The sequence below is a fragment of the Penicillium odoratum genome (genome assembly GCF_028828045.1).
Source record: "Penicillium odoratum strain IBT 22623 chromosome Unknown utg000001l_segment0_segment0, whole genome shotgun sequence".
Lineage (NCBI taxonomy): Eukaryota > Fungi > Ascomycota > Eurotiomycetes > Eurotiales > Aspergillaceae > Penicillium > Penicillium odoratum.
Genome location: NW_026643143.1, coordinates 1,527,523 through 1,540,292, shown reverse-complemented (window position 1 = coordinate 1,540,292; position 12,770 = coordinate 1,527,523). Strand labels below are relative to the sequence as shown.

General features: G+C 48.4%; 6 protein-coding genes across 6 annotated transcripts; 2 read left to right on the top strand and 4 right to left on the bottom strand.

The window, feature by feature from the left end:
• Nucleotides 1-257: 257 nt before the first annotated feature.
• Nucleotides 258-1,757, top strand: N7520_000568 (uncharacterized protein; the record flags this gene model as incomplete). Its single annotated transcript, XM_057134503.1, has 1 exon — nucleotides 258-1,757. The coding sequence occupies one exon, from the start codon at nucleotides 258-260 to the stop codon at nucleotides 1,755-1,757; it is 1,500 nt and encodes a 499-aa protein (XP_057000439.1).
• Nucleotides 1,758-3,624: 1,867 nt separating this feature from the next.
• Nucleotides 3,625-5,490, bottom strand: N7520_000567 (flavin-containing monooxygenase; the record flags this gene model as incomplete). The annotated part of the gene is made up of 5 exons (XM_057134502.1): nucleotides 3,625-4,088; nucleotides 4,152-4,790; nucleotides 4,845-5,163; nucleotides 5,236-5,315; nucleotides 5,376-5,490. The coding sequence occupies 5 exons, from the start codon at nucleotides 5,488-5,490 to the stop codon at nucleotides 3,625-3,627; spliced, it is 1,617 nt and encodes a 538-aa protein (XP_057000438.1).
• Nucleotides 5,491-6,192: 702 nt separating this feature from the next.
• Nucleotides 6,193-7,240, bottom strand: N7520_000566 (ankyrin repeat domain-containing protein; the record flags this gene model as incomplete). The annotated part of the gene is made up of 6 exons (XM_057134501.1): nucleotides 6,193-6,246; nucleotides 6,312-6,641; nucleotides 6,696-6,818; nucleotides 6,893-7,021; nucleotides 7,105-7,130; nucleotides 7,183-7,240. The coding sequence occupies 6 exons, from the start codon at nucleotides 7,238-7,240 to the stop codon at nucleotides 6,193-6,195; spliced, it is 720 nt and encodes a 239-aa protein (XP_057000437.1).
• A 365-nt stretch (nucleotides 7,241-7,605) lies between these two features.
• Nucleotides 7,606-8,967, top strand: N7520_000565 (WD40 repeat domain-containing protein; the record flags this gene model as incomplete). Its single annotated transcript, XM_057134500.1, has 1 exon — nucleotides 7,606-8,967. The coding sequence occupies one exon, from the start codon at nucleotides 7,606-7,608 to the stop codon at nucleotides 8,965-8,967; it is 1,362 nt and encodes a 453-aa protein (XP_057000436.1).
• A 462-nt stretch (nucleotides 8,968-9,429) lies between these two features.
• On the bottom strand, nucleotides 9,430-11,874 carry N7520_000564 (origin recognition complex subunit 1; the record flags this gene model as incomplete). The annotated part of the gene is made up of 2 exons (XM_057134499.1): nucleotides 9,430-11,019; nucleotides 11,086-11,874. The coding sequence occupies 2 exons, from the start codon at nucleotides 11,872-11,874 to the stop codon at nucleotides 9,430-9,432; spliced, it is 2,379 nt and encodes a 792-aa protein (XP_057000435.1).
• A 224-nt stretch (nucleotides 11,875-12,098) lies between these two features.
• N7520_000563 (uncharacterized protein) lies at nucleotides 12,099-12,567 on the bottom strand (the record flags this gene model as incomplete). The annotated part of the gene is made up of 3 exons (XM_057134498.1): nucleotides 12,099-12,284; nucleotides 12,333-12,404; nucleotides 12,469-12,567. The coding sequence occupies 3 exons, from the start codon at nucleotides 12,565-12,567 to the stop codon at nucleotides 12,099-12,101; spliced, it is 357 nt and encodes a 118-aa protein (XP_057000434.1).
• Between the last annotated feature and the right edge of the window lie 203 nt (nucleotides 12,568-12,770).

Below are 12,770 nucleotides of genomic sequence, written 5' to 3'. Positions count from 1 at the left end.
TTACCCAAATGAGATCCATCTGGCACACAGTATGACTTTTCAAGCACCTGAAAAGAATTGCTCATTGGAAGTTCAAGCTCTCGGTCAGGTCGATGGCTGGCAATACATCGATGGAGTTGAGCAGTAATGCGGCATCCCATACGCCGATCTCCCAAAACGCTGGACTCGTTCCGAGTTGAAGACTTTCTGGCCGGACAGATATCACGATGGAACTCAGCTGGGGTATGTCATCTGTCTGGTAATGAAGCTTCACAACAATGGCTGACTATATGAATTTAAGCAATAACTGCCCGCGTCCTCGGCTCTCGGGGAGTGATTCCAGCCCGACAAATCCATTCATCCCAGTCCCGCCCAATCCAACATTTACAAGAACTCCTTTAAGCGACGAAAAGACTGCGCTCATCTTGAACATCGCCACGGCTCAGAAATCCTTCACCGGCATTGAAAAGAAGCTTCCTGTCTTCGTGTGGATTCACGGTGGATCCTTGTTATTTGGAAGCGCGAACTACGGCATATATGACACCGTGAACCTTGTTTCGCATAGCAAAGCCGTTGGTCTCCCCATACTTGCTGTTAGTATCAACTACAGACTCGGACTGGGCGGATTCCTGGCCAGCGCGAAGATAGCAGAAGAGCTAAAGCGAGACGGGTTCGCAGGCAACGGGAATTTTGGGTTCACAGATCAGAAGGTTGCGTTGGACTGGGTACAGAAGTATATCTCAAACTTTGGAGGGGACCCCAACAATGTTACAGTTGTGGGACAGTCGGCTGGGGGCGTCTGTATCGGCCACCATATGGCGTCGAGCCATCCGATGAAATTCCATCGTGCAGTGTGTATGTCTGGTTTTGGGACAACCTTGCGAGCACTTTCTCTGGAGGACCATGAGAACCTCTTTGACAGCACGTGTCGCTATTTTTGTATTGATTCGCATGTTACAGATGCATTGGATCGGCTGCGGCAGGTTGACCAGCAGGTGCTGGCTGATGCAGATCCCATCATTCAGGGTGTGCCGGCCGGCACTGGCAATCCATGGTGGTTCTATGCACACAAACCCCAGGAAATGACTGCAGCACCGAGCTGGGTGAAGTCTTTCATATTTGGCGATGTTCATGATGAGGGAGTTATCTTCATCCTGAACCTGATGAAGGACACATATGACACCGTTCGAAGTACGCTCATGCAGGAAGTTCAAGACGAGAATTTTCTCAACGCCGTCTTCAATGAATACGGAATCACGTCAGACCTGACGCAGAACGTACTCCTGGATAGCGTATGCACCATGGCTGCGGATACTGTATTCAAAATCCAAAATTATGAGGCCGGAATTGTGAATCAACGTCTGCGGGAAGAGGGCGCACTCTTCAAATATCATTTTGATCAACGCTCTCGTATCCACAATGCCCTGGAAGGAAAATCATACCACGGCTTCGATGTGATTTATTTATTCAGGGACCTTGATACTGCCCTAACCGAGGTGGAACGTGCCATGGGGAGTGATCTTCAAACCGCCTGGCTTCAATTTGTGCATGGCCAGCCACCATGGCAAAAAGGAAGGAACATCGGTCTGTGGAAAGTTTGGGGTTCTGATTCGCAGGTAAAGACTGAGACAGAACAACAAGATGAGCCCGCTCGCCACTATTCTCGGTTCAAGCGGGTGCTTCAACTGGGCGCTGGGGGATTATGGGAAAAATATATGAAGGGGCTAGATTCTCTAGTTATGAAACGGGGAAACAGCGGGAAGTTTGAGCAAATGTGATCATAGCTAACAATTGGTGAGAGGATGGATGATCTTGGTTATGGGCATTTTCTTTATCCCCTGACTGTAGTTTTTGATCCCCTCGATTCTACTGAAGTTGACTCCCCGGACGAAGATAGTGATATCGATTGATAATGTCATTGATAAGCTATCAATCCACAGACATACCACAAGGCAGCCTTAAATTTGGGTTTCAAGCTGTGCATAGCAAAAAGACATATCGTTTCATCCTCCCGCGCACTGAGATCGTGCCCATCAACATACATATTCCCCACAGACACAGCATGGGCGAGCTCACAATTCAACCACTTCCACGGCATCAAAGGCATACTAATACAAACGGAATTAGCATTATGCTGCTTTTGTCCAGAGCAATAATTTACTCTTTGGAAAAATCCGCAGAATTGAATGCCTCGGAATCATGGACCACCCCCTCCCCAAAATAGCACATATTCAGACCGACGGTCAGAATAGGGGCGTGAAAAAAATTTGAAATTCATGTCTATCGCATCCGTCAATTGGAATGCTACCATAAGTGAGAAAAAAGTCAACTGTGTGTCTAAAATCGGCCAAGGTAATATCACCGTAGCGCTCATGCGGAAGTCTGCGCAGCGCTAGCATCGGACCCTTGTATGGATAGGGAGTTGGTGCTGCTAACATCAAGATGCTAGCATTATCAACCGATCCATCATTCATGAAGTTGTCACGCATACTAAGGTCGATACAATAGCCTTCTTCGCCCCCAATAACCCGAGGGCAATATCCCGAGCCAAGCTTCGTGTTTCGAAAAGGGTTGAATTGGAAGGAGACGTTCTCTGGAAGTGGCTCATCATTTCCAAGGTAGTTGTGATAGACAATGTGTTCATAGTCATATTAGAACCAGGTCTGCAGCCACACAATCTCCGGGCCTGTGGACTCTACAGGGAAGTAGATGGCGCGTCTGTGCTCTGGAGATGGCCGTGGTTTTTGATGCGCAAATTTCTGGCAAAGTAGCTTGTGTAAACGCCAGTCTTCCCTTTGGCAGGCCTTTGAGCAGTAATGTATGCTCTTACATTGCATGCATCGCTTAGCTGAGCCTTTGTTGCACATGACACAAACTTCTGCCTTCAATTCTTCATTGTGATGGTCTGATGGCTGTGAAGGCTTATTGGGCCCCTCGCTGCTTATGAAGGTGAACTGTTGCATTTAGGGTAATAAGAAAAAAAGACTTACTCGGTCATGGGATCACTAATTCGTGCTTGCGTTTCGGGGTTTGACATGATGAAGTCTGATCCTCTGGAATCGACTTTAAACCGGATGAAAGAATGCTCGATAGTGTGGGACAAGGCTTGATGAATGAAGGAATCGAAGGATGCGGAATCCAACCAGTGATAATTGTCAGCTCAAGTGGGTGAGACGAAATGGTATGGACAGTTGAAAGGTATCAACGAAGAACAAGAGAGAATGTGTTGGGTGTAGGAAGGAAGAGGAGAAGGGGAATGTTTCGATGCTGGTGTAAGAGAGATGAAAGGAAGATGGTAGGAGAGTAACAATATCAACTTCTATCACCAACTGTGAAGGACATGCTAAGCCCATACGTCAGCACTGGGAGAAATAACCACAATCTTCAATCGTACTAATCATTTAGCATTCCGATGTCTGAACATTGACCGTATATGGGCATATATTGCGGAAGAATATACTTAGCCTTACTATAAGAACAATAATAATGCTTAGAAATATAGGATCTAAATTACTGATTTAAAGTCATAGCTGCTGATTGAATAGCTCAAGGGTTCGAGATATCTTAGTATAGCCGTCAATTCGGATAACTATGTTCTGGATATACTTATTAACTTTGTCGAATGATTCACAGAGAAAAGCCTGATTAACGAGACCTCAAAAGATTAGGGCGGGCTGCGAAGTATCCTCCAACAATGACAAGAGTACCAACAGTACCAAGAAGAAGCGACGTGCTGGAGAAAAATGACTCCTCCTTTACTCGCCCCAGGTATGTGGGCCGCTTTTTGGCGATGAGACTTTTTCCAGACCCACCAGCAATATAGTCCTGCCATTGAACCTGTGACAGTTCCTCCTGATATTCAACGACCGTTCCGGACCAGTTGTTGGTAATGACTCCGTCCGCTCTTTTATACCAGCTGTTGCAGTTCGGGTCTGCAAAGCTACTATTCCGCAACACTTCCTGAATTCTATCATTGAAGTCTTTTACGGCCTCAGGAGTTGGCTTGAGCGATAGCTTTCGTCCTTGTTGTTTAACTCGCATGACCTCCCCAACCAGGCTATTCAGGTATCTTGATTGAGCCTCGATCATAAGGATGATGGAATTGTGCCCTGTTGATGATTAGAAATTTCAGGTAAAGAAACATGACAGGGGTGAGAGTGGGTTTTACGAACCAAGATTGGTATTGGGACCATAAAACATGCCAAAGTTTGGCAAGTCCTCGACAGTCACACCTCTGTAGGCCGTTGCACCGTCTTTCCAAATATCTTCGAGAGATCTTCCATTTGCACCATACATTTGAATTGGATACATAAACTCGACGGTCCTGAATCCAGTGGCCAGCAGGATGACATCGTATTCTTGCTCGCCGCAGTCATCGACTTCAATGCCCTTTTTTGTGATACGGGTGATCTTTCGCGTCTCTAGACTGACATTGTCGCGCGCAAGAGCGGGATAGTAGTCATCGGATATGATCACTCTCTTGCAGCCAGGCGCATAGTTAGGTGTCAATTTGTCCCAAAGTTCTGGTTTACCGGCCAATTGATCTTTGAGCATACCGCCACTCCAATCACGCATCATTTGGGCGAATGATGAGTCCTTATCAAAGACGGCGTCGTGAAAGCTTTCGCGATAGTCCATCTGTAGAGCGCGCTTACGCCAACGGAGTGGGGGTATGTAGGTCAATAAAGCTTGCTGGAGGGCAGATACGGGTGCATCACCCCGAGGAACGACCCAGTTCGGAGTACGCTGAAAGACGGTGAGGTGTGATGCCTGTGGGGCAATTTCGGGGATGATTTGGGCCGCCGTTGCACCTTGAATCCCTGTTAGCTTCTGTCACGGCTGATGGAAGTAAAGATCTTGCATGCCATTGCCAATAATTGCAATTCGTTTGTTCTTCAGATCGTAGGTCCAGTCCCACCGAGCGCTATGCATCATCTTCCCTTGAAAATCTTTTAACCCCGGGATATTGGGCTCTTGTGGTGCATTAAGCTGACCGACCGCCGAGATCAGGAAGTCAGAGTTGATAATGTAGGAGTCAGAGAACTCGCTATCTTTTTGGCCTGTCATTTTGACACTGGTTTCCCACTTGGACTCGGTGTCATTCCATCTTGCTTCTTTAACGGTCGAATTGAATCGGATGTGTTTATAGAGACTATACTTCTCAGCAACACCGACAAGATAGGCCTATCGACGATTGCTTTGTGTCAGCTTGAAACTCTCCTACATAGCATGATAATTCTTCACTCGGGTTCTTACATGGAGTTCCTCCTGTCCAGGATATTCTCTCGTCCATTTTGGATTCTGCTCAAAGGAGTAGCTGTATAAAGTACTCCATACTAGACCTGATTAGCATTCTTGTGATATGGTCATCAATATATGTAGAATCTGCAATTTACCGTCACAGCAACAACCAGGATATTTGTTATCATTCCATGTGCCTCCGACACTGCTACCCTTCTCGAGGATAACGAAGTTGCGGCAATCATTCCGTTTGATAAGGTCAATGGCCATGCACATTCCTTTGTATAAAATTAGCTCCTACAAGGTGATATGGAAATTGAAGAACCTGGGGCTGCTTGCCAGATATCCCCGCTCCAATTATAACTACTGTCGCTTGCGTGAAGTCCTTGTTTCCCACGGGCAGACAGGTGCTAGATAGTGTAGACATATTGATTGTGCAATAGATATTGAGATGAGTTGTTTGAGACGAATATCGGGCGATGAAACAAGAGAATCTGGGCTTCCCCTCTTTGAGAACTCAGATATAATGTAGTGATCTACTTTGACCGAAATCCCTCCAAGCAAGGTTTAATTCCGCAACCAGACATCACCCCGCAGACGATCAGTGGAGCTAACATTGAATAGATGATCAAACTTTCTCCAAGTTTTCCAAAGTTCAAAGTAGATGACCGGTAGGCCTTGACAATGTTTTCATAAAAATCAAGGCGAATTTAGCCAAATTTCCGAGCATCAATGTCATATCAATAAAGGGGATTTAATATACACTATGTGCTATGCATGTGTGACCTGCACCATTGTACCAGCGTAGGCATTCTCAACAAAAGTAAGGAGGTGTATATCCGAGGATCTTGAACATCCTCGGCAGAACGGTTAGAAGTGCGGGGAACTAGACCAGCCTGGTCATCCACCGAGGCGTGCATGATTCAATTCAGTTTGTGCTCGCATACTACTAGCAATAATGTACATAATTCATCAAGGGAGCTCAATCCCTTCCCGCTCCGCAGTTTGCAGAATGTATTGTTTGACCTAGAAAGGAGTCAGATGCCGAACGATCGGACTAACCCCCCTTGAAGCCAGGACTGGTGACTTACCTTGTCATCTGGAATCAGGTCAACAGCCAGTCGACCCTCATTATCTCTCTTATCTGCCTCTGCACCGGATTTCAAAAGCAGGATTGCTGCATCACCATGTCCCTCGGAGACGGCATGGTGCAATGCCGTAAATCCATCGCCGTCCGTCGCGTTGACGGGGCTCTTCCCTTCTTCTAGAAGAGTTTTAATAATTGGAACTGAGCCAACTGCAGCTGCTCGATGCAATGGTAGCTGCCCGCGGATATCCTTCACTCGAGCACTGCACTTATTGGCGATCAAAGTTCGGACAGTGGAGATATTAGCCTTGGATGCGGCAAAATGCAGGGCATTCTGTATGATTATCAATATTCGTCACTTGCAAGTTGTTTCCCAGTGTTGGCCTACCTGTCCGGAATTGCTTTTTATGCTCACATCGGCTCCTTTGCGTAAAAGTAGATCAATGATCGCATCACCCGCGGAATCCTTGAGACTGGCTGCGATCATGAGCGAAGTCCAACCAGATCCATCCTATTTGCATTTTGTAAGCTCAGTCTGGACGAGAGAGGAACTCTTCGACTTGGAATTTGGCAGGTGGTACATACTTCAACATCGGGGTCAAAATTCTTGACAGCTACCAGGAGCTCGACGATAGCCAGTCGGTTGTTGGCGACAGCCCAATGGATAGCAAGACGATCATCATCATCTTTAGTAAATGCAGATTTCGGGTTTGTCTAGTTCATTAATGAGTATATTCCTCGACATCTATCGGTAGACGGGTTTTGCGGGGCAGCTGTAAGCCAAAGCTTTCACCTACGCTAAGAAGAGATTCAACGACTTGAGCTGTTCCAGCAGTTAGTAAGTTCTCGACCAAAAGTCTCAAGTCCCAACATACTCCTACCCTCCCGGGCAGCCTCGTGCAGAGGAAACTTTGTGTTCTGAGAGGGATTCATGGCGTTGGACTAGGGAAGTGGCAATGATTGATAAGAGCTGCGATAAGTAGATTGACTCCCGGTTACCGCCTCAGGCATCAATACCTTCCGCCCGCAGAGATTCACGAGCTTCACTTCTCCATCGAATCTCCTCGACAATCACCACGGATTCCCATTTTTGACCCCCGTTCACGACTTATATCAACTCGATGTGTTGAACTTTTCGCGTATCATACATTGATTCCCCACCCTGGCGCAGGGTTTTCTTTGCGCGCACACCTTACCACAGGCCCCGAAGCCTTGAAGAGTCGAATCTCTTCACGCCTCCTGACCTCCTTCTACGCGCCACCCTTCCCTCTGCTCTTACTACCTGATCCCTAGCAACTATGGATTCATTCACCCCCCATACCGCCGAAGAGGCCGTCCGCATCTCCGCTAAGCGCACCGCCGATCTTTTCGGTGGAGATTACTTGATGGTCACACCAACGACATTGACAGATGATTCGATCGGCATGTCCTACCGGCGGAGAGTAGAATACAATGATGTGAAAGAATTGCCACACGCCCTGGCTGAAATCCAAGCCAAGGCCGCCGCAGGACGCTCCAAACGACCCAGGATTCAACCGCAAGCACAGCAATCCGGTGATGGAAGCGGTGCGTCAATGTCGCTTGTGAAGAGGACACCGGGTATCGGCGCGGGTGTAGCAGGTGGTGAGGATCAGCCTAAGAGTCTGATCCAGAGACCGTCAGCGACAAAGCAACAGCGACCAGACTGGCATGCGCCGTGGAAGCTGATGCGTGTGATCTCGGGCCACTTGGGTTGGGTGCGCGCTCTCGCTGTTGAACCAAATAACCAGTGGTTTGCTAGTGGTGCTGGAGATCGGACAATCAAAATTTGGGATTTGGCGACTGGGTCCCTACGTCTCACACTGACCGGTCACATTTCTACTGTTCGTGGATTGGCGGTTTCGCCGCGGCATCCGTACCTTTTCTCGTGTGGTGAGGATAAGATGGTCAAGTGCTGGGATTTGGAAACCAATAAGGTTATTCGTCACTACCACGGCCATCTGAGTGGTGTCTACACGCTAGCCCTGCACCCTCGTCTTGACTTGCTAGTTACTGGTGGTCGTGACGGTGTGTGCCGAGTCTGGGATATGCGTACGAGGAGCAATGTTCACGTTCTTGCTGGCCACAAGGGCACGGTTGCCGATATCAAGTGTCAAGAAGCCGATCCCCAGGTCATCTCTGGTTCGCTCGATGCTACAGTTCGGCTGTGGGATCTGGCTGCTGGTAAATCGATGGGAGTCTTGACACACCACAAGAAGGGTGTTCGTGCACTTGCTACCCACCCGACCGAGTTTACTTTCGCCAGTGCCAGTACCGGCAGCATCAAGCAGTGGAAGTGCCCCGAGGGTGCCTTTATGCAGAACTTTGAAGGACAGAACGCCGTCATCAACTCTCTCGCCGTCAACAACGAGAACGTCATGTTTTCGGGAGGTGACAATGGTTCCATGTCCTTCTGGGATTGGAAGACTGGTCATCGTTTCCAAGAAATTGAGACTACTGCGCAGCCCGGTTCGTTGGAAGCCGAGGCGGGTATCATGGCCTCTACCTTTGATCGTACAGGCTTGCGTCTCATCACTGGTGAGGCTGATAAGACTATTAAGATCTGGAAGCCTGATGAGGAGGCTACACCCGAGTCTCACCCTGTTACCTGGGCCCCTACCCTAGGCAGACAGCGGTATTAGACCCTAGTCGGTTCTTTGTCATTAATACCCTTATGCTTGGTTTTCTGTTTACGGCACTGTGGAGTTAAGCGTGGTTTCATGATTTCCTGAGGATTTCCTGGGTGTCAAGAATTTTTATCTTCTGGGAAAAGGTCTCATGTAGTGTAAAAGAATTGAATTTTTGTACAATCACTTTCACAATACTTGGATTAAACTAGGAATTCGTATGTAGCCCTGGATGTTGAGAAGATAAACCTTCCGAAAATTCTCACGCTAGCATGGACCAGATGATTCTGCTCTTAGGTGCCCAGTCTGACCCGACCAGGCCCCAACACCAAAGATACCTTCAATGAGCCTACAAGTTCGTACTCAAGGAGTAAATGTGTTTGTGCAATGGGTATCATATGCAATGCATGTAGGTAAAACGTAGTGGTACAAAAAAGGGCCTCAAACAACAGATGTCATAACATGTCTTGATCCGCCCTACAGGTCAATTCCTAATCCAAAGCTCTTAGCCTCGATATCCTCTCGGAACGCAGATCGCACATCCTCCGCCGCGACCCGAAGCCTGATCTTACTTGTCCGGTCACCACGTGTTGGGATCGTGGAACCACCTAGCAAATTCTTCGACCCGGTACCCTGTTCCAAGGCCACGACGCCCGAATTCATCAGCTCCATAGCTGCAAAACCTAGGGCACGCACTCGAGCAGTAGACCCGCCACCAAGCAGGAATTCCTTCACTACCGCACCGGCAGCACCGGCGACTGCGACAGCTGCGTCGGCGATGCGGCGTGCTTCGTCGAGGACATCGCCGAATGTTGATTCCGTGATGCCGGTGCGGTGGACGCGGGCGAGAAGTGCTGCTAGGAAAAGCTTGCCTGAGAGTGGGAGGCAGCGGAGGGATTGCTGAAGTGGGGTGGATGTAGCTTCTTGGATAGCTTGCTTAATGGTAGCAATTGTGACACGGCCTGGTTTTCCCTTGCCAGGCTTTGGCTTCAGCGCAAGAGAGTTGGCTGATTCTGCGGCGAGCGATTTGTTACGGGCAGGGGTCTTGCTGGGTGTGGGAGGTACATCTTCGTCCTCTTCTGGAATAATGGAGTCCGCAGCAGCGGCTTCTTCAGCTTCTTGTTCGGCGATTTCGACCGCACGGCGACAGATATCTAGTGCGCGACGAGCATCACCGCTGACGGCAGCAACTTTTCGACTGGCGAATTGGACAGCATCTGGCTCAACGATGTTGCCTGGTACATTTGCTAGTCGTGTGCCGATAATCTCCATCAGATCGGTATGTTTGTATCCTGGGAATGTGATACGGGTAAGACCGAGACGACTGGAAATCTTGTTGCTAAGTGTTCGTTCAGGAAGATCCATGGTGTTGGCCACGGCCAGAACAATAAGCCGCGAGTGGCGGAGAGCAGGCCAATTGAAAAAGTTGTACATGACAGACTGGTTTTTGGTGACCAGCTGGTCCAACTCGTCCATGAGCACGACGCAGGATACCCGGCGAGGTGAAGGGTGGGAGAACTCCTGTTCGAGCAGATCTAATGCATGAGAAGGCGATACTCGGTCTCCTTTCAATTCTTTCCAGAGCATTGAGTATGCTTGGTGCGGGTCTGTGATTTTCATGCCGTTGATTTCGCAGAAAATGAAATCGTCCATCTCCTCAGCTTCCACAGCCGCGTTCAATTGAGCCACTACTTCTCGGACGGTGGCCGTTTTGCCAGTACCTGGGGTACCTGAGATATAGATACAAGCCCCTGTACCCTCCATAATGGCTGCACTAAGATGATTGTAGACTTCATTGAATTCATTCTTCCGGCATGGCAGGGATTCCGGAACGGTGGACACATGCAACAGTGTACGGGCTTGGCGATACGGCGAATCAAAGTGATCTTTCGAGAGGACACGGGTACCCAGCGGTGTAAATTCAAGAGGCTTTTTGATCACGATTCTCTTATGTGTTGGTGTAGTCAATGACTTCTTCCGCTGGGACTTGGGTGTCGCATTTGAGGCCACTCGTTGCTTTTTTCTCGGGGTTGCTGGTGCTGCGCTCTCGTCCTTGGTTTCGACACACTAAGGGAAGGAAATAATGGTCAGCAAAGTTACACGATGTTGCTCGGTTTTGAAAGTGTCACTCACGTCAGAGTCAGTGGCCTTGCGTTTTCTGGCTGCTTTGAGTCCATCCTTAATCATTGCGATAAGGCCGTGAATATCACCATCTCGGTATACATCCTCCCAGATGAATTCTTCTGTATATCGCCCTTGGAGCTGATTCACACCTCTGCGGCAGACAATGCACTTGTTGTACTCAGCCAGCTGAGCTTTGTCCTTGGGAGGTTCCCCGTTGGGGTATTTCGCAAAGAAAGCGTCTTTCGACATAACTGTGGCCTTGCCACTAATGGAGTAGAGGGGGTTTGTGTTGAAGTCTTGAGTCAGGTATTGCTCATTGGGCAACGCATCAGCTCTGCGCTTGTTCCTTGTCGAGAGAAACTCGTCGGGAGAAGCGAACCACATAATGCTGGCCGATTTAATCTTCTCATCCTCTCCATCTTCATCCTCCTCCTCCAGGAACTCCATTAATATTCCCACCCAGTCCTTGCCAGCCTCCGGTGACTTCAATAGCACGATGTCGCCGATCCTGCATTCGAATGATCCCATGCGAGCTGCGACAATCGCGCGCTTCTTCCTGGCCGGGCGGGACGATCGTCGTCGGTTGGATTTTTCCGGGCTTGCAGTGTTGTTCTCCTCTGTTTCAGTTTCATTGTCGGCATATACCCAGTCCCATGGGTGGTCCTCGTCGCCCAATTCGTCGTCTGAGTCTTCGCGGACTAGGCCACCCTTGGCAATCCATTGTTGGGCACGTTGGCGAGCATTGCGGCGAGGCTGCTGCGGTTCAGCATCACTCGAAGAATCCAAGTTGACAGCCATTGTGATAATTGGCCTAGAGGATCAATTCTCATGAATGGCTAAAAGGACTTCGGGATTCGCGTTGAAGCGGAGACGCGTTGTCCACTTTCATCCTCATCAGGTTTAGCGTCAACCCTAGAATCGCTAGCCAATCAAAAAGCGACAATATACATCACATCAATAGGGAAAACCATATGGCATAATACTAACTAGTTAGATTTGCCTATTTAAAGCTTCTCTATCCCCTATTCCTTCTGCTCCTGACATTCCTCGCGTCCATGATTTTCATCCACCGATTCAATTTCTGCACACCACTCCATGAGCACATCCTTCGTCTCTTGGCTGGGCTTTCCAGGAGGCCCAGCCTGGCACTTAAGACCGTGAGCCAAGATTAAATGTTTCCGAACGGCACTGGTAGGCGATATGACGATCTATACAAGTCAGTAATCAAGCATAGTATGACATTTGATTGAACTCACTGTGCGCTTCGTACAGCCAGGAACTCGACAGAACACTTCTCCGGTCATAACTTCAACCTCCCCTTCGGTGTTCTATTACATCGAATCAGTGTTCAACGTTGGAGATCTCAATTTCGATATAATCATTCTCACTTACAATCTCGTACACTGGAAGTCGTAGACGACCAGCCTGGCCCTCTGTCAAGTATCGAGTAAAGGCTGGAGAGCCAGCAAACGGGGCACTGATTTTCTGCATTTTACAAGTGCTGCTTGATCTTTTAGAAATTGGATAAATGTTTTCGTAGACAGATTGTGCTTGTCATTTGAGAAGTGAGAGAACAGAAAAGCCAGTATCTGGTCAAAGGGCAAGGATTGACGGAGGTTTTATGCACAATAGACAGATTAAATATCAAATTGAAGTGTAGTAAAAGTGAAAACTTCACTCTTCCATCCATCTCT